At 42.1% G+C, this 20,181-nt stretch overlaps 2 protein-coding genes across 2 annotated transcripts in view; one reads left to right on the forward strand and one right to left on the reverse strand.

Moving 5' to 3' along the window:
- hectd4 (HECT domain E3 ubiquitin protein ligase 4) overlaps positions 1–11,713 on the forward strand; it is a 41,216-nt gene extending 29,503 nt beyond the window's left edge. The window contains exons 59-76 of the mRNA XM_008280843.1: positions 56–261; positions 385–564; positions 1,022–2,421; positions 2,525–2,732; positions 2,824–3,047; positions 3,370–3,515; positions 3,609–3,712; positions 5,425–5,548; positions 6,208–6,398; positions 6,517–6,663; positions 6,780–6,899; positions 6,999–7,154; positions 7,271–7,374; positions 7,714–7,935; positions 8,031–8,197; positions 8,341–8,536; positions 8,745–8,967; positions 9,482–11,713. Coding sequence (XP_008279065.1) covers positions 56–261; positions 385–564; positions 1,022–2,421; positions 2,525–2,732; positions 2,824–3,047; positions 3,370–3,515; positions 3,609–3,712; positions 5,425–5,548; positions 6,208–6,398; positions 6,517–6,663; positions 6,780–6,899; positions 6,999–7,154; positions 7,271–7,374; positions 7,714–7,935; positions 8,031–8,197; positions 8,341–8,536; positions 8,745–8,967; positions 9,482–9,618 — 4,255 coding nt within the window. The 3' untranslated portion in view covers positions 9,619–11,713. The remainder of the gene's footprint in view (positions 1–55; positions 262–384; positions 565–1,021; positions 2,422–2,524; positions 2,733–2,823; positions 3,048–3,369; positions 3,516–3,608; positions 3,713–5,424; positions 5,549–6,207; positions 6,399–6,516; positions 6,664–6,779; positions 6,900–6,998; positions 7,155–7,270; positions 7,375–7,713; positions 7,936–8,030; positions 8,198–8,340; positions 8,537–8,744; positions 8,968–9,481) is intronic.
- A 2,009-nt stretch (positions 11,714–13,722) lies between these two features.
- On the reverse strand, positions 13,723–16,211 carry LOC103356622 (L-serine dehydratase/L-threonine deaminase). Its single transcript, XM_008280844.1, has 7 exons — positions 16,059–16,211; positions 15,860–15,899; positions 15,631–15,770; positions 15,184–15,275; positions 14,534–14,761; positions 14,299–14,423; positions 13,723–14,208 (listed from the first exon to the last, which is right to left on the reverse strand). Exons 1-7 carry the CDS (start codon positions 16,209–16,211, stop codon positions 14,015–14,017), a joined length of 972 nt encoding a protein of 323 aa, XP_008279066.1. The 3' UTR covers positions 13,723–14,014.
- Positions 16,212–20,181: the final 3,970 nt, after the last annotated feature.

A 20,181-nucleotide genomic window follows, 5' to 3' on the forward strand; every position in this document is an offset into this window, starting at 1 on the left:
TCTGATTTTTCATGTTGTACACTTATTGTCTCTATTACCTTTTCCACTTCTTCAGCTCAAGCCTGTATAAGGCTCCCTGGGCTCGAGTTATGGTGTATGGCCTGGGACACAAAGTGCGTAGAAATGGCCAGCTAAATTTGATGGAGGCTGTGTGTTATCCTCTGGATGCCTCACCTACCAACACAGGCCTTACTCCTCCTCCCACCACCAACCAGTACCCCTCTGTTATCATCCCCACTGATAAAGTGCACATCAAACTAGGTGAGTATCTGACTCCCTCAAGGAAGTTCATACAGACTGACTGAGATTGCTAAAAAAATCTGTTTTGTAAAAAGGCTATTACAAAATAAGATGGAGCTAAGTATTCTGTTGTCGTCATTGCAGGGGTGTCGCCCCCTCCTGGTGCTGTGCTGGTGCTGCACTCCTTGCCGCTGGAGTTCCCTCTGGCCATGGCATTTGCTGAACAGCTGTTGACGTGGAAGCTGGGAGAGAGCAGTGAAAGATCAGAGGATGAGCTGGACACAGTGCCCTCATCTGTGCTGCTGCAGGTGGTAGAACTTCTAGGTAAGATGAACATCCCTTATGACAGCACTCAGGGAGCTTAATATATTAACCTGTTTGCATAATTAATGTATTTGTTAGTAGTAGTATACTAATTCAAAGATTGTAAAATACCACATGCCCTACAGGCACAGCAGTGGATATTACCTATTAAAATGTAAACTATTAGTTTGGGGTTTCGTTTTCTGACCTTTGGATATTAATACTGAGATGGTGGATTTTAAAGGAACGTTTCTGGGTTAAATGTTTAAAAAGGACAAGTAAGAACACGAGTTTCAAAACAGCACTCCATTAAAAAACGGAACCTTGTACTTAAAATATTCAGATTCCGTATTCATTATTCTTAATTACATCTATAAATCATAGAAGAAATCTTTGAAAGCTTGCAAGATAAATTATACTAAATATGATGATTTTGCAAAATCCCAGCTTGAATATTTTCTCTGTTCATTGTTCTTAGGTGGTTTGCTTTGGACCACAGATCTGGCACCCTCCATCAAAGAACTCATCTTTCACTTGTTAGCTGAGCTTTTGCGGAAGATCCACCACTTAGAGCAGCGCAAGAGTCCCACTGGCCTTTCCAGCTCTATTGCTCTGCTGCTTAACCCCTGCCTCGCAGTACTCATGGCCCTGCAGACAGAACTCCGAAAGCTCTATGACCGGGAAACTCAGGGATGGACGGCTGGAGGGGCTGGAGCAGGGGGGTCTTCATCTGGAGGTATTGCCTTGGCTCTGGGAGCGGAGCAGAGCCGGTTCTCCACCTACTTCCATGCTCTGATGGAGGTGTGTCTGGCTGTAGCAGAGGTGACGCTTCCCCTCAATGTTGGAGGCTCTTCAGTGGGAGCCTTGTCTTCCACCAGTGCCCCTAACCTTAGTGACTCCTCTTCATCCTCATCATCATCCCCAGGCCAGACGCCACAGAGCCCTAGTCTACTATCCAAACGTAAGAAGGTGAAGATGAAGCGTGAGAGAGCAGCAGCTGCAGTGGCAGCAGCAGTCTCTGGGAAACGGGGCAGTGGAGGTGCAAGACTGTCGGAGAGTGACAGTGCCCTGCTGAACATGGCAGGTAGTAAACCTGAGGATATGCTGTGGTTCCACCGCTGCCTCACCCTCCTGATGATCTTACGACATCTCGCCAATAAAGACCCGCAGGGTTTAAGTGTAACCAGCGATGCAGTGACAGATGCCTGCCAGGCCTTAGTGGGTCCCACTGCCCATAGTCGCCTGCTGGTGCTCTCAGGTATCCCCACGCACCTGGAGGAGGCCGTGGTTCGAAATGCTATCCGCAGGGCCTGCAACGCACATGGCGGGCTTTTCAAAGATGAAGTCTTCATCCCCCTGCAGGAAGAGGACCCCAAGAAGCCCAAAGCTGGAGCTGGTGTTTCCAGCCCTCAGGATGGCAAAGTGGGCCCTGAACCTGAGCGCCAGTTCCCCAACAACGGAGGCCCTGAGAGTCCTGATAGCTCCAGCAGTGTGACTCCAGCTATGAGTGTGAGCGCTTCAGCTTCTACCAGCCAGACCTCCATCTGCAGCTCCTCTCAGGGGGTTTCCCGCACTGCCAGCGAACTTTCTGTTGATCAAGAGCTTTCAGCTCATCCACCTCTCACCCCTGCTGCTGCAGCATCAGCTGTTACATACCCCCAGCAGGGCCCCCAAGACCCCCAGACAGTTTCTAGTCAGGAGAGTCTAGATACCTCCCTGTGTAGCACAGGAAGCCTGGGGAGTCTCGGCAGCTTGGGGGAGCCTCTTGACAGTGCAGAAACACCGTCTGTGTCAGACGGGGGCTCTATGCACACAGTCACCTCATTGGAGAGCAATGCAGTCATGGCCAGACCCATCAAGGGCTATGCTGTCATTGAGGTGAGTTGATTCAGAACATCATTGCTATTTAATCTGTTTGAGTTTGTTTTGGGGAAGTTGAACAAATACCTGAGGAAACATGTCTTTCTTTTGTCAACTATAGGTTCGATCTCGGGCCAAAGTGGAAAAAATTCGTGCCAGTCTTTTTAACAGCAGTGACCTGATTGGCTTGTCCAGTCTGGAAGGTGAAGAGGAACTGATGGAGTTAACCAATGAGGAGATCCTCACAGCTTCCAGTGTAAACCAAAGTCTGTTTGACACACAGGGAAGCTCTGCCCTTGAAGACTACTTTTTGGACAAGTCAGTCAAAGGTTGGTGTTTGTTTGATCAGATATTTCTTTTGGTCTTTACACTGTGTCACGAGAAACTACAAATTGAAATGATCTACTTCTGTGTTTTAAGGTGACAAGCTTGTACCTGGTGCCCGAGATGTCCTCACAGATATTTTCAAGAGCTGTGTGCACTCTGAGCAGATGCTCAGCCTCACGCCTGCCAAGCCTGTCAAAGTGTCTGACATTTACCTCAGCAAGGAGCAGATCAACTCTCAGACGCCAGGCAACCTACTGCACACTTTCTTCACCAATGTTCGACCTCCCAAGAAAGTACTCGAAGACCAACTCACTCAGGTATGTAGCAAGTGGTGTACAATAAATCTGTACTTTAAAAAAAAAAAAGTACATCCACAATTTGGGCACATAGTTAATTTGATTGCCGTCACTGATTTGCTTCCAGCAATAAATATTTTTTGTATGCATGAGCAGTGACATTGAAATTTAAACAATGAGTGTTTTTATAGATTTATTTAATCATCCTATTTTGCAGTTAATTTTGTAGACGGAACTAGTGTTCAAGTGTTACACATTAGAACTCCTCCTGCCTCACAAATAGCTTGTTAGCACTTGATAGGATCTGAACATTAACACGGCGCAATATTTTGTTTTTATTTAGATTTTAAGAAAGTATGGCACTCCCAAACCCAACAAGAACAAGTACAGCAAGGCAGGAAAAGAACAGCATCAAGGCAAGGTAGTGAGCACCAAGAGGCCCATCACCAAGCCTCCCACCAAGGAAAAGTCTGTGCTCAACAGTGTCAGGTGAGCCATTTCCAATTTAAAGAGCAAACACATGGTAAGGTATATAAACACACTGACAGTAAATTCAATTTGCTGATCTATTGCTTCTGCCAGAACTGCACTGAGTGAGAAGAAAACAGTCCTGAAGCCAAAATCTCCTGAGAAATCCAGACCTGATGAGAAAGACGTGGAAAAATCCCCTGCTAAGAAAACTGACGGTAGGCAACAATTACTCTGACTTCACTCATCACTAAATACATTGGATTGTCCCGAAGAATTGTACAACCCGATGTGTGAATAAATTGCTCTGCTCCATTTCCCTTGCCTTGCCTTAATTTGGACTTAATAGTGAAACAATTATTGAGCTAACTGACCACAGTGAAGGAAGAACTGTTCAGATTCTTTACTCACATAAAAGTACCTATACCTAAATATTCAATGTACTCCATTGAAGTAAATGTCATGCATTTTAAGTCCTATTTAAGTGACTATATGTAAGTAAATAAAGTATCAAAGTAAAAGTATTATTTCTGCAGTAAAATTCCACTGTATAAATCAGAGATAATCTAAATAAACTAATATTTATTCGTTCCTTGGACTTTTCTCTAAGCTTTGATAGTTGCGTTGTCATCTACAGCTGAAACCAGAAGTTTACATACACTGTATAAAAAGACACAACCTTTTTTTTCCCAACAACCGGCAATAAAACAAAACAAAACTTTCCCTTTTTTAGGTCAGTTAGGATTACCAAAATTATGTCTGCAATTAGCAGAGACAGTTATCCAAGTAACTCAAATGTCGTCAGTTAACCTATCAAAAGCTTCCAAAGCCATGACATCATCATCTGGGCTTTCCCAAATGTTTGAAGGCATAGTAATCTTGTGTATGTAAACTTTTGACTTTGAAGAAAGTAGTAAAAAATTCTCTCTCTCAGCAAATGTAAATAATTCTGGTAATCCTAGCTGACCTAAAACAGGAAAAGTTTGACCTAATTGAATGTCAGACAGTGAGGAAAAAAAGGTTATGTCTTTTTATACAGTGTATTTAAACTCAACTGTAAATACATTGTTGAGAATATAATGGCACACTTTGACAATGGACTCCAAACAAGGCAGTTTTCCACGTGTAAAATTGATTGGGGAAACCCCTGGTGAAATCTTTGCTAGTGTATTGTATTTTCTCATATTTGATTTCACTATATTATCAAAATAGTCTTCTGCTATTAGTCTTGTCACCCAAGACGTGTGCTGTTTCACAAAAATAAGAAAGCCGCAACATTTAATCAAACAGCAAAACAAATGCTACAACATATATTACACCAGACAGTGCGAATAAATGGCTGCAGTTCTTCAATTTAATCACTCCCTTCAGTGCTTTGTCCACAGAGGATCTATGAGGCCTACTTAGTACCAAAGAGTTCCACGATCTGTTCAGTCAAGCCTGTGGGACTGTGGGAATCCTCTGTTTTAATGAAAAAAGCTGATATTCTTAAAATAAAATATGAGATGTGATGGCTTTTAATGTTAAGTCATATGGAACATTAATTATGAAAATCTTTATCTGAAAAGCAACTAGTAGCTAAAACTGTCAAATAACTACGGTGGAGTAAAATTACAGTATTTCTATCTGAAATATAGTAAATTAGAAGTATAGAGTATAAAATGGAAATACTTAAGAAAGTACACTGGAACTGTTTTATAAGTACAGTACTTCAATAAATGTACTTGATTGCATTGTTTCAGTGACAAACTGCTTCAGTTGTTGTTCTGTATAGTTAGAAATTATTGTATGTTGCTGGTACTTTACTGTTTGTTTGACAAAATCAGCCACTTGATGCTGTGATGCTCTATTACCCTAAAATAGCAAATGTGAGTCCTGTTCTGACCCCAGGAGCTGTGAGCTGCCTCATATACTACTTTGTTTTCTTTAGTCCCAGAGGAGAAATACCTGACACTAGAAGGCTTCCATAAATTTGCTGTTGACCGTGCCAAGCAGGACATCCGCAGCGTCTGGAGGGCAATTTTGGCCTGTGGTTATGACCTTCACTTTGAAAGGTGAGACTGGGAAATTCATGCTCCAGTAACGAGAACTTGGAGTGCCGTAACTCAAATTCTGTCACGCATACTTAGGCTTTGCATAAACCCAACAAGCTGTCAACTTTGTCACATCAAGTCTTTGTTAAAATAACTTTAAAGTGATTTTTAAAAATGCTTTCTTCTAATTTATACATTTTTCCAGTTGTCTGCAGTCCAATTCATTAAATTCCAATGCAGCGAGACATTTGCCATAATTTTCTGTTTTCTGTCCTTCATGAAGATGAATTATACTGATTTAGAGAGATGATATTATAGCTTATTACTGAATTTAGCACAATTTATGAAATTATTTTTGAGCTTTACTGACAAAGTATCCTGACACAGTTGTTTAAAATGCATATATTACGTTTTCTTTCTAAATCCTTTAATGCTGAGTGTCTGCTGACAATAATTCTACATATTGTCTAGAAAAAACTAATCCAGTTGATAAGAGGTGTTTGATGAGGTAGTAACTTAATAATAACAATATATAAACTACTTCACAACATTCCTAAAACTGTCACTTATGTAATGTTTTCTATGTTGCTCGATAGTGTGTCTATGTAGTCTTTTTTTTTCTCTATTAACATACAGTGCTTGTTTGTATAAACGTGTGGACACCTTTGCCTCTGTTCTAGGTGCACGTGTATAGACACTCGTCATGCCCAGAAGGCCTGCAGAAAGTGGAGCTTGGAAATGGATGTGGCATTGGTACAGTACATCAACAGACTGTGCCGTCACCTGGCCATCACACCAGCCAGACTGCACCCCCACGAAGTCTACCTGGACCCCAGTGATGCCGCGGATCCTCGAGTGGCCTGCCTGCTCAGTAAGTAAACCTTCTGCAGTGATGTAAGCTCTCTAGCATTCTGGCCTCGATATGTGCTCCGCTGTTGATCAGTTATATATAACTTTCTGTTTGTCTGTGGACGTTTTTTTTTTTTCAGATGTGCCTGTGGAGAGCTTGCGCCTGCGCTTTGCTTTGCTGCAGTCCCTCAACAACACCCTGGAGAGTTTCTTCCTGCCACTAGTGGAGCTGAGACAGACACTCACCTATCAGAACAGCATTGCAGCGCTGTTATGTGAGGCCAAAGGTGAGCAGGACCTCAGCACACATCCAGCAGGGACAAAGCTGATGTTTATTGACCTCTTTTCGTGACTTGTTTTGTTAAAAGCACTCACCACTTTTTTCTACCTCCACTGGTTCCAGGTCTAATCTTTTACGACACTAAGGTCACCGTAATGAACAGAGTACTGAATGCCACGGTACAGCGCACGGCTGACCATGCTGCTCCAGAGATTACACTTGACCCTCTGGAGATTGTGGGAGGTAAGCATTCCTTTCTCTTGTTTATGTGTGCGTTTTTTCCAGTTTCACATCACTTGCAGCACGTCTTGGCAAACATTCTTTTTGTGATTTGCCCCTCAGGTGAGATCAGATCGTCAGAGAACACATATTTCTGCCAGGCAGCGCGTCAGCTGTCTTGTGTGCCGTCATCCCAGCTTTGTGTGAAACTGGCCAGTGGAGGAGACCCAACCTACGCCTTCAACATCCGCTTCACTGGAGAGGAAGTTCATGGCACAAGTTAGAATTTCTCCTTCACATCTCTTTCTGTACTGCCTCGCAGTTCTGTGCTTGATGTCAGGATGTGTGTTTTTTTTTCAAACCTAACTGCAGCTGTGATGAATGTGTCTACCCAGGTGGCTCTTTCAGACACTTCCTGTGGCAGGTGTGTAAGGAGTTACAGAGTTCAGCCCTTTCCCTGCTGCTCCCCTGCCCCAGTGCGGCAGCCAACCGTAACAAGGTAACATTTTTTCTAGCACCTGATGTACTTTCATTGGGGTCTGTTTTTGCTACGTCTGTTCTTCCTAAAAAGACATACATATCTTAGTCTGGTTTTGCCTGATACAGCTTGAAGTCTTAGTGTTTTTACAGTTTTGAAATATAGCTATGAAATATAATAATTTAATAACTTGAAAACATTCACATTAAGCTGAGGGGAAATTTTGGAGAGCCTGAATAAAACCGCTGAGTGCCTTGTTAATATCACAACCAAAAGAATACTGTTCCTTCTAAGAGTCATATCTGGAGCACGGTGTTAATCATAGAGGGTGTAATATGGTGGATTTTGTTCTGTCCTCAGGGAAAGTACATCCTGACGCCGTGTCCTATCAGCTATGCAGAGGAACAGTTGCTGCACTTCTTTGGTCAGCTACTGGGCATAGCCATCCGTGCAGATGTCCCGCTTCCTTTAGACTTACTGGGCTCATTTTGGAAGGGTCTGGTTGGTGAGTCTCTGGACCCGGAGCAGGACTTGCAGGAAGCTGATGTGCTCACCTACAACTACGTCAAGAAATTTGAAAATGTAAGGGACTACTGGTGTATACATCACATCTTTTTCTGCTACTTAAAGTGCTCCAGTGACCTTAAAATCATGTCTCATGTTTTCCAACGCCGCAGGTGACTGATGAGACAGAGCTGGAAGCCCTGTGTGCTGAAATCTCCTCCCAGCACCATTCAGGAGAAAGCCCAGACTCCCCAAGCCGGCCCTGCTGCACTTTTACCTACGTCACTATGACTGGTGAAGATGTAGAGCTTTGTCAGGGAGGACGCAGCCTCACTGTCAGGTACCGCTCAGCTGATGTGTTTTGTTTGTTTACACTTTGGCAAATATCTTAATGCAGCATAAGTTTTCAAAAATTTGGTGTTTACAGATTACAGTAGTTTTAATTGTGGGTGTACCGTATGCTTCTTGTATGTGTGTGCTAAGCTGGGAGAACAAAGATGTGTACGCGCGGGCGGTGCGGAGCCTTCGTCTGAGGGAGCTGCAGAACGTGGAGTGCATGACAGCAGTGCGCGCAGGCCTTGGTTCCATCATCCCCCTGCAGCTGCTTACCATGCTCAGCCCCCTAGAGATCGAGCTGCGCACCTGCGGCTTGCCTTACATCAACCTGGAGTTCCTCAAGGTAAAGCATGTATTCTTGTGAAAATGCTTTCTGAGATTTGTTTTGCTGCATTACAAAACAAGAGTAAACATCTCCTTCAAACCCCTCAACATAAACCTGCTCTGGGGGATTCACTAACAGATATGTCAGCTGAATCAAAGCTCCTCATCTGTCTGTCATTGTGTTCATCAACTTTGATTTCACTATCTCCTACTCTCTCCCTGCGTAGGCTCACACCATGTATCAAGTGGGTCTGATGGAGACCGACCAGCACATCGAGTTCTTCTGGACCGCCCTGGAGATGTTCACTCAGGAGGAGCTCTGCAAGTTTATCAAGTTTGCGTGCAACCAGGAGCGCATCCCGTTCACTTGCCCCTGCAAGGACGGGGGGCCTGACACAGCCCACGTTCCCCCATACCCCATGAAGATCGCCCCTCCTGATGGAGCTGCAGGTAATGGATGACAGGGTTCCAGCAGGGCCCTGATTGGACTCTAGAGCTGCTATCTTTGTGTGACGCTCATAATAGTGCTGTTGGTGCGGAAACTACTGATAGTGATTATCAAAACAGCTCATCTTGGTCTTGCAACTTTAAACAGACTTTGAACATGTACTTTGCCATAGGTTGGTTGTGTTTGTATATAGATGAGACACAGAAGTTCCAAAATGAACTGATTTGTAAAATTCAGTTCATTCACTGGAGTGGAATCTGTCTGTACTTATGAAGTCACATTTTAAAATCACAGGCTAAAACAAAGGGTTTACTGTGGTTTACAACAGATAAGATAGAAGATAAAGCTCACTTTTATCAACTAAACAAGCTTATTATCACCGGAACTTACAACACAGCAACTCACTGGCCCTCTGCAGTTCCATCAGCAACTCTAGTGATTAAAAACACACAACAATTCTCATAATTGAAAAGAAGCTTCGAGTGATTTTGTTCCACTTTTCTGTTTCCTCTCCAGGTCAGCCAGACTCGCGCTACATTCGAGTGGAAACCTGTATGTTCATGGTGAAACTGCCCCAGTACACTTCTTTGGATGTGATGCTGGAGAAACTTCGCTACGCCATCCACTACCGCGAGGACCCCCTCAGCGGCTAAGAAGACTTGACAAGCCAACGTTCCCAAGCATACGTACCTAACACCCCACCCTTACTTTTGACCCCTTCTTCCATTCATCTCCACACTCCTGGACCTTCCTCTGAGACAAACCTTTATGCTTTGCTGCACCAACAAGCCACAACGTTCATTTCATTAAATTTTTATTTCGGGTGGCAATTAATGTTTTGTTTTTCCTGCATTTATATTGCAGTTTACACAAATACTACATTTCATGGTTATGTTTTTTTTTTTTTTAGGGAATTCAGGGAAGATAATCTGAATCAGCACTGATGTTGTTGACAAGTCTGTTGTGGTTGCACTGAGTTTGAGGATGCCATTTAAGTGAAACAAATGTGAGCCTGTTTTTGTTCGCCTTTTCCCTTCCCTTTCCTTCAACAGAGGGTTTTACAAGATTCAGTCAAGTTCTGTGAATTTAACAACTTAGTGGGATAACTGCAGAAAAGCACTTTACAGTTGCAAGTTCAGTGCACGACTGCTGAACATTTGCGCTTTGAAAGCGTGGTCTCTGCAAAACTAGCTCTACTCTCGGTTGCTGGAATTGACATTGCCATGAAGGCAACAAGCAAACTTTTACTCATCTAATGCTTAACCTAGCTGCCTCCCTCTGTCTCCCCCAGGTGGGGGTGATGTTCTGAACCATGCCTTTGCTGTAGGAGCCTCTCTCTAAAGAGTGATGCTGGTTGTGAGAAGAAAGCCCAAACAATTTTCATAGAAACACCCAGCATTTGAGATGGAGGTACGATCACTACCAGACACAGGAAATGTGAGATGCTGCCTATTTTTGACCACGTCAGCTAAGAGCAGGCAGAAGATGTGAACAAGTGCTGTACATGATATTATGTAGTTTACTGCCTGTTTTAAAAAAATATGAACTGCTAATGGACAAACTAACTTATGCCTATATAAACTGAATACATTTTATTCAAGTCTCTGAAGAGAGGGTATTTAAGTCATGTAAAAAGTCATATTAATCTATTAGTTTATGAAATTGCTCTTTGATTTTTTGATATCTGAGTAGCTGAGGCAGCATGGTAGGTCAGGTGTATTGGACGATAAAAGAGGCCTGCAGGTTCCGATATACTTGCATTTCAGGTTTGTGAAACCTGTGTTGCTTTGTGAAAATGGGAATGAGGTCTCATGAGCTGCTCTCCCACATTGTTTGTGTGCTACTGCTACTGAATGTGCAACAAATCCTCCCCTGCTCCCCGACATACACAATCTACACACATACACTGGGGGAGAAGCGGTGGATTATCTTGAGTTCTGCCTTTTCATAGTTTTCTTTAATGAAAAATGAACAGGATTCTGCTGTTGTTTTTTTTTCTTTTTTCTTTTTTTTTTTGGTTCATTTTACCATAACCAAATGTTTAGCTGTGTAAAAATTAAATAGAAAAAAAAATGTAAATAAACTGAAGTTATGTTTGATGGCAGTTTTTATTAATTGCTAATTCACTTCACTTTATAATTTTTTTTTTTTTTTTTTGGTTTGCACTACTCTTCCAAGAAAAGATTCTAAAAATGAGCAAACTAGGTGATGTCTGTTGGATATCCAGTTTGTTGTGTTGTTATTTTTTATGAATTTTGGAAATACCAATAATCTTATCACCTTTGTCTTGTACTCAGATGGATTCAATTTCTTCTACTCATGGTGAAACATGTTTTCTTGTGTGAGTAAAATCGCCATTTTACTTGGATAGAACTGAAAAACACAACAGAATTGACATTTGACTAATTGGATTGTTGAATTGCTTGCGAGTTTTGGTTTCGGTTCAGTTCTTTTGAAGGGTGATATACTGCTGCTAACAGGGACGCTCTCTCTTCTGCTCCCTCCTACTCAGGAGGAGCAAGGTTATAAAAAGGACATATCCATACAAAGAGGTGTTGCGATAAAATGTGTGCTGTACATTTACTTGATATTTATTACAATTATTTATGGTTGCATTAACTTAACTTTTACTGTCTTACCTCTGCACATCAGAAACTTAACATATCTAAAATGGATTATACAGATGTAAAGAATCAGATGGCATTTGAGATTTCTGTGTCACAATAAAGAAATGTCTTCATGTACAAATATTGTATGACACTGCTTGTTTCTTTAACCACATTTCTCAATCAAACTTAACTTATAGAGCGAATAAGCAAATTTTGCAAATGCAATTGTGTGAAATCAAATGTTTAAAAATGCATTTAGAGACTAATTCACACCAAATTAGCTAAATTAAATAAGACAAAATAACAGATGGTTGCTGAGATAATGAACCAACCATAGCAAGGGAAAAAATATAATAAAAATAAGGTTATGAAGCACCACACAAAGGAAGTTGATTATTACAAAAGAATGAAATTAAATCAAGTACGTCAGCCTTTATCACATCAGTCAGTTGGACATTCAGAGTGTCTGCGAAAACAAGTTTTGTAAATGAATGTTTTCTCCTCTGAATCCCCCCAAAATGGGTAATTTGCATGCTCGGCTGACCAGCGTTGATACGGCGCATCGGACACGCCTGTTACAAATCTGCATGGACAATGAGTGTTCATCATGATGAATGATCTCCATGAAGCATGTTTAGCTTCTTTTAGAACAGGCTTTTTATGTAAGGCCCCTCAACCGAGTCTGGTTACATCACCGCTGCCTGTAAACCAGACACCTTTTCAAAGCAGCAAGTGCTGGGCCAGGCCAGTTCTAGCTGGATCTCTAGTCATGGTCCTCACTGACTCACTTCATCCCTTCAGCTCCATTATGTGATATATACAAAGGAAAACCCTCCACAGCTATAGAAGCAATGTATAGAAATCAGCTCATGCAGCAGATATTTCAGAGTTAGACTGCAACATCTATTGTCAGCATTCTTGGATTATGTGAAGCTCCTCCAGCTGACCTGTACCGTGACGTGGTGTCAACAGTGTGGCTACTGTACAGAACATGATTTAACTACCACATCTAAAATGTCACCCAGGAGGAATCCTGAGAATGACTCCAGCACGTTTACTGGTTGCTTTCGAAAGAGCCAATCAACTGGCCCTCACACACAGCTGTCTCCTCTATTTCTGACATAACAGCCCTCCGCCCGGGTTCTAATGACTGTCAGACCAATGAGGAGCGAGGAAAAGGGCCACATCCCTCACAAACCAGCCAATTGAACGCTGGAAAGTTTTACGTTTTTCGAAAGGTGTGGCGATTTCTGCTGTGGTGACACGCAACTGACCCATTAACAGCTTGAGCAACCTGAATGCCTGTAACGCAGAGAGGCCACTTGACCTGACTGGAAGACACTGCAGCGTCATAAAACTCACATTCTAGTCAGTGTGAACATGCCGTCTGGGCTGGGGGCATTCATTTATTGCTTTGTTGAAAGCTTGTTCAGGTTTTAAACTTTGTTGCTCAAAGATACAAATCTAAAAACACTGTGTCTGATTTAACACACACTAAGGCAAGAGGAACTCAGTTAGAGATTAATTTACTGAGCTGATAAAGGGATAATAGTTGTTGTACAAGCGTACTAGCAATTTAATGAAATGGGGAGATTTTAATTAGTCGGAAGCCCAAATTTACATTTGTACTGTTTAAACACTCCTTTATGAGAAGTTATATTAAAATGCTTTACATAGCAGATGCATTACATAAACAGTATAGTGTAAACACATCTTAGACTGTAGATTGAAGTAGCTTTTTTTCTTTGCATGTTGTGTTTGCTTCACTTACAGATTTACAATATAATCCAAGTGACCGTGAAGGTTTTAGGTCAATTATAACATCAGTTTTGGGGCCATCGAAATCAAAATATCAGATGACAGTCTGTCAACGGTTACATATTAATCTGACCATCACTAGCAGTGACTTCGTTTGAGAGATGATGTTTTTAATTACCTCAATTTCTTGTTGTCAGCCAACATCTGCACCAATATATATGAAGCATTAACCAGAAGTACATTCATGTGTTGGTTAAAGTTTATGTGCAATAACATATTTTTAATCTGTATTTACTTGCAGGTAGGAATGAGAAGTCAGAGAAATGATTGAGAAATATAATTTATTACATTTTAAATACATTTCAAAGTACAAAAGCAGGACAACAATACAGAAGGACTTTTACAAAGCAAGCTTACTAAATACAACCTAAATGTGTCAGTATAGTTTTTCTTTACATTTTTTGCTTTCCTAATAGATTTCTCTGTAGTTAAAAACTAGCTCCAACACAGTTTTAAAATAAAAACAATCCCTCCAGCAGCTCGCCCTCATATTTTTCAGTCTCAGTGCTCATGAGAGTTTCAGTCTGGAATGATTCGGTCTATGGAGCACATTGAATAATGGGCTTTCAGGGAACCAGCTGATGGAGAAGGAGAGGTAAGGTCAGGGAGACCCGAGGCAGCGCTAGAAAATACCGAGCTGTTTTTTCAGCCTCTTCAGCTGCTCCATGCTGATGTTGTTGCCACCGCACACCACAATGACCACCGGGCCCAGCCGCTGCGCCAGCTTGCCCTCATCCTGCAGCCTTTTGATAACGTCACTGTACACAGCTGCCAGAGCGGCACCACAGGCCGGCTCCACCAGGACCTTCTCATCATCTGCAGAAAAGAGCAAACACCAGGAGGGATGAGTCTTATTGTTATTGTAAAATCTATTGCCCGTGTGCTCAGGTGCAGATTTTTACTCACCTACGAAGCGTTCGACGGCTTTCACAGCCTCCTGGTCTGTGACTACTTCTGAGAAAACTGTGTGCTCTCCCACCAGCTTCATTGTCTGCGCTGAGACCCTCGTGAGGCCCAGTGTGGTTGCGACACTGAAGAGGAAAAGACAAGGTCACCACAGGAAGAGAAAATGCAGATCCAACTGCCAGATAACGTCACTATCTGGAGGCAGGAGCACTTTTAATTAGGTCGCATGCAGTACCTAGTGATTGCAGGTAAAGTGACGAGCTCTCCCGCCTTCATGGCTGCATTGAGACTGTGTGCTCCAATGGTTTCCATGGCTACGATGGGCACGTCAGCCCAGTCGGCGCGACGCAGCCCCTCCACCACCCCATTCAGCAGGCCTCCGCCTCCCACCGACAGCACGATCGCTCCTGGCTTCTCCCTCAGGTCCTGCTCCAACTCCTTCACCAGAGACGTGTGGCCTTCCCTACACACACAAACACAAGCTGTCAGTTCCTAGAAAAGTCAATGCTGATTTCACTACTATGTAGACAATCTGTGCACGCTGCAGCCCAGTTTGTTTCTCCCTGAAATGCAGGTGCATCATAAAAAGCCAATTATACCCTAAGTAGCCCATGCTTTCAGTCGTTTATGACTGCGTTTAACACTTTGACTGTGACGTCTAATAGGTGAAAGTATTATCTGTCAACCCCCAGCTGAGATAACTTCTATCTGACATAACACCTCATTCAGCCTCTGCAGCTGTTGTACGCGTGAATGACGGAGCATGATAAGGCAGGTGTTAACTATCAGTCATTTACACGATCCTCATCTCCTGACAACACAATAGTTTATACGTAGCAATGCGAACGCAGTCCCTGATGGACAGATGCACAGAGAATATCCTACCAGATGAGGGGATCATCAAAGGGGGAGATGAATATCCAGCCGGGGTTGTTCGCCACAAGCTGCTGTCCGTATTCAATGCTTTCATTTAGAGCCTGAAAAGGACAAGAGACAGCTTCAGTTAATCTGGTGGATTAAAATCATTTTAAGTCAGAACAAAAAATGTTGTGTATGTTGTTGCAAAAGCATCTATTCTTGGCTTCACACATCATCACAGATTCCACTTCAATTAGATGGATTAGATAAATGTACTCAAAAAACATTAAGTCACAATCAGTGCTAATTCATTCATTTTTTTGTCAAACAATGTATAACTCAATGATGAAATCGAGTAAAACCTTGTGCACAAATGTAACCAGAATCTACCATTTACTTACATTAAAAAATGTAATATGACTGATATAAAGAATCTAGTAAACAACACCTGAGGAACACATGATAATAACCAACCTTTCCATGGATGACCACAGTGGCCCCCTCGTCCTTCAGCCTCTCCACTGTCAGGTTCGGTGTGACACTTGGCACAACTATGGTGGCAGGAACCCCGAGCTGCCGGGCAGAATAAGCTGCTGCCATGCCAGCGTTTCCTCCTGTTGTAGCCAAAATCATCGAAATTACACATTCAAACAAACCGACGCGGCCGAGGACGTGCAACGATTATTTTTGCACTGGTGCTCACCTGAACAGCAGACAAATCGCTCACATCCTCGCTCGGCCCACTACAAAGAAAACCAAAAAAGAAACATCACAGTCAGCACAACGCCCCAGTACTCAAGACTGCAGCTGACACACTTTTCCAGACTGGTTTCTTGCATCATCAGCAACATACTCTTTCAAAATCAGGACAAATCACACAATTGTGGATAAGAATTACTCACAGTTTTGCAGAGGTGTCCGATGCCCCTGATCTTAAAGGAGCCTGTGGGCTGAGATGAATCCAACTTGAGATAAACAGAGGTCCCAGCCACTTTGGTGAGGGCAAGGCTCTGCCTCACTGGAGTGGCCACATGAAGAGGTTGCTGGGTCTTCATCTCACTGTAGATCAGACAAGCAGGGGGATACATTTGAAGAAACACATAACTCTAAAGATCAAGCTCATGAAAGAAAGATGTGCAAGTGAAAGCAAAGCAGATTTGGAGATTATTTCAACTTCTTCCTAATTGAACTTCTTTCTCAGTGATGACCACCAATCACTTACGATGATAAGAAAAAAGATGAGAACTTACCAGCCTCAGTTGGAAGATAGGAAGAGTTGTGATGAGTATAAGATGAAGAGTCCTTACTTCAGTGCCTGTTGCAGATGAAACGCATATATACCTGCTTGTGTTGTGGGCTTGGCAGAGGAGGCCCACCTCCAGACCAATCAGGCCTTCTGACAGCAGACCCCTCCCAGTGACAGTGGGGATGGGACAGGCTGATTATCAATGAAATTTCTTCCCATTTGAATTTCATCCCGTTCTTTTCGACAACAAACATTTTTCCAGGATGCGTCAGGATGTGATGTGAGCAGAGTGCGCTGGTGAGACTGGAAGGCAGGCAGACGACAGAAACACGCAGACTACCTCTAAATGCCACAGTTAGAAAGGAATACTTAAATCTGTCTACACTTTTTCCCCCCCAAACCATAATTATAACGTAGTTTCAGTCTCTTCTCGCTTGGTTTACCCATGACATTTGTACGCGCCGTCCTGTGCGCGTTCCTCGCCCCCCCCTAAAGGAATCGCGCACACTGCTGGCATTACCAAAAGAGTCGCTACTATTTTGGCACTGAACCTCAACTACCAAAAGCGGGATCTGTGAGCAGCTTCCGAGTGAACGGTTCAAACCTGAATGATCCGGAGTTCAGGATGAATGGAGCACAGGGCTGCGCAGTCAAACCTCCAAGGTTGGAAACAGGCAACAAAACGGCCTTAAATATAATGTAGGTATTTGTGGAATGCAGCACATGACAATTTGGAGGCACTGCAGCCTGCTTCATAGTTCAGATGGAGATACATTAAAAAAAAACAAAAAAAAAAACAATAAGGCCTACATTGATATGACAGCTATAAGTGCAGATTTAGATTTTCAAATTAAAAGCATGATCATTTTTATAATATATGAATTGTTCCACTTGTATTTAAAAGTATAAAACTGACACAAACATAAACATTTGAGATCTCACCCATTATAATCACATCATATAAAGACACCCTTCTCCTGCAAAACTATACTTTTGAAGCTTTCCAACACCTTTGAACAAGATGTTCTATTTAACATTAAGCATTTACATTAGGCCCTCACATCTTTTTATCTGTTATGGATCTGAGCTCATTTTCAAATACTGAATGTAGGTCATGTTGTGAGGTGTGGTTGTTTATTCTCAGTGGTGGAGCAAGTGTTCAAATCTTTGACTAAAATAAAAGTATTGCTGTAAAAGTCCAGCACTGAAAGTAAGGAAAAGTATGAATCAGGAAAATGTATCTAAAGTATTACAAATCAAAGTACTCGGTGCAGGAAAATCGCCCGTATGACTGTAATAATTTTACATATTATGTCATTAGATTATTATCACTCACACACTAAAGTAAAAGCAGGATTTTACTGTTGCAGTTGGTTAAAGTGGAGCTCATGTCGAACTATTTTGTATGCAAGTGCAACCAGTGATTATTGTCATTATGTATTAATCTGTTGATTATTTTCTCCATTAAGTGATTGATTGTTTGGTTTTTAAAAATTTTAAAAATAGTTAAAAAATGCTGTCAAAAGTGTTCTCAGCAAGTATAACTGTCATTGACTAACTGATTAATTGACAGATAGTTTCAGCAGTAACCACAAACTGCTGCTTTGTTTGATGTCAAACAAACTATTGCATTTTGTCAGTTCTTGTAAAGTGAAGTAAAAAGTGAGAAGATAAAAAAGTAGAACACTAACTTCTGACATGTAGTAGAGTTGAAGTAGAAAGTGGCTTAAAAAGAAGAGACTCAAATAAAGAAAAAGTACCTGAGGTTTGTACTTGGGTACAGCATGTGGATAAATTATATCAAATCATGTTTATTGTCATTTTGCTTTAAATACACAGTAGAACAGGCAAGTGTTTCTTCAGGATCCAATAACTTAAAGCAATTTAAATCAACAAGTGTTTGCATATCCAGATCAGCAGTTCAGCATTCTGACAGCATGTGGAAATAAAGCTGTTGATCAGTCTGGCGGTTCTTCCTTTAGTGCTCCAAAAACGTTTGCCTGATGGCAGCAGTTCAAGCAGTTTATGGTAAAGGGTGTGAGGAGTCCCTGACAGTGTTCAGTGCCCTGCTCCTGCAGCGGCTCTGGAAAAGTTCTTGGTCAGAGGTGAGGGAAACTCCGATGACCCTCTCAGCTCCTCTAACTATCCTCTGCAGGGCTTTTCTGTCTGACATATTGCAGCTGGAGTACCATGTTGTGATGCAGTATGTCAGAATGCTCTCCACCACACTTCTGTAAAAAGTCTTGAGGATGCTGGCAGGGAGAGAGGCTTGTTTCAGCTTCCTCGGGAAATGCAGTCTCTGCTGGGACCATCTGATGATCGCTGTGGTGTTCTTATTCCAGCTCAGGTCCTGTGAGATCTGCACTCCGAAGAACTTGATATTCTCCACTCACTCCACTGTGCAGCCGCTGATGCTGAGGGGAGCATGCTCAGGACGTGACCTTTGGAAGTCGATGATCATCTCATTCGTTTTTTGTCCATGTTGAGCAGCAGGTTGTTCTTACTGCACCAGCTCTCTCGGTGTTTCACTTCAGCTCTGTACATTGATTCTTTGTTTTCACGAATGAGTCCCACCACTGTGGTATCATCAGCAAACTTGATGATCTGGATCCCCTCATGTGTGGCTGCACAGTCGTGTGTTAGCAGTGTAAACAACAGTGGACTGAGTACACAGCCTTGAGGAGATCCAGTGCTCAACATGATGGAGTTGGAGATGTTCTTTCTGACTCGGACAGACTGGGGTCTTTCGGTCAGAAAGTCCAGGACCCAGAGACATGTGGAGGCATCTAGGCCGAGTAGGAGGAGTTTCTCTATTAGTCTCTGGGGGATGATAGTATGAAACGCTGAGCTGAAATCAATGTACAGGATTCTAGTGTAAGTGTCTTTATTTTCCAGGTGGGTGATGACTGAGTGCAAGGTGGTGGATATTGCATCCTCTGTGGAGCGGTTGGGACAGTAAGCGAACTGAAGGGGATCAAGCAATGCAGGAAGGCTGGCTGTGATGTGTGGTTTGACGAGCTGTTCAAAACACTTTATCACAGTCGGTGTCAGTGCGATGGGGTGATAATCATTCAGACAGGCCACAACTGATTTCTTTGCTACTGGAACTATGGTGGATGTCTTGAAGCATCTATAATGTCAATGTACTTAGTTAGATTCCACCTGCTTATTCTAACATTTCTCGAACAAAAGTGCAGGAAACTTAAAACGAGCTGAGTTGAGCGCTTTAATTACAAAAAATAGTGAAAAAACTGTGACAAAAGACATCACCATAAAAGTTTTCTAGTAGATTACTACTAGATTACTTTCTAGTAGATACTAGATTCTCTATAAGAGATTTTGTTTATTACCAGTTTAAGGAAATGTAATATGAATATGCAAATAAGATATTATCACATTAAATATATGATCATTTGCATAAAATATACAGTATAATAAAATAAACACCTAAATGTGTATTTTGACATTTTATTTCCATAGTCTGAAAGAAGACATGCTATACAAGCAAAACTAACCAGAACATGAAAACCCCCTCTTTGCCTGTAGTGTTTTGCATAAAATTACATTTTGTACAAATCCCATCATGTCTTCAGGACTATTAAACACTTCCTGTGCCACCCATTTCCAAAAAAATCATGTGGATTGAGGACAACTACACTATTTAAAAATATACAAAAGTCAAACTAAAAGCAAACACTTTTCACAGTTATTTAGAAATCAAGAATGTGGAAACAGAAAGCTCTCACATCACAGCATTGATAGTTTTAACAATAACTCTG

This window comes from Stegastes partitus, unplaced genomic scaffold (genome assembly GCF_000690725.1).
Source record: "Stegastes partitus isolate 25-593 unplaced genomic scaffold, Stegastes_partitus-1.0.2 Scaffold211, whole genome shotgun sequence".
NCBI lineage: Eukaryota > Metazoa > Chordata > Actinopteri > Pomacentridae > Stegastes > Stegastes partitus.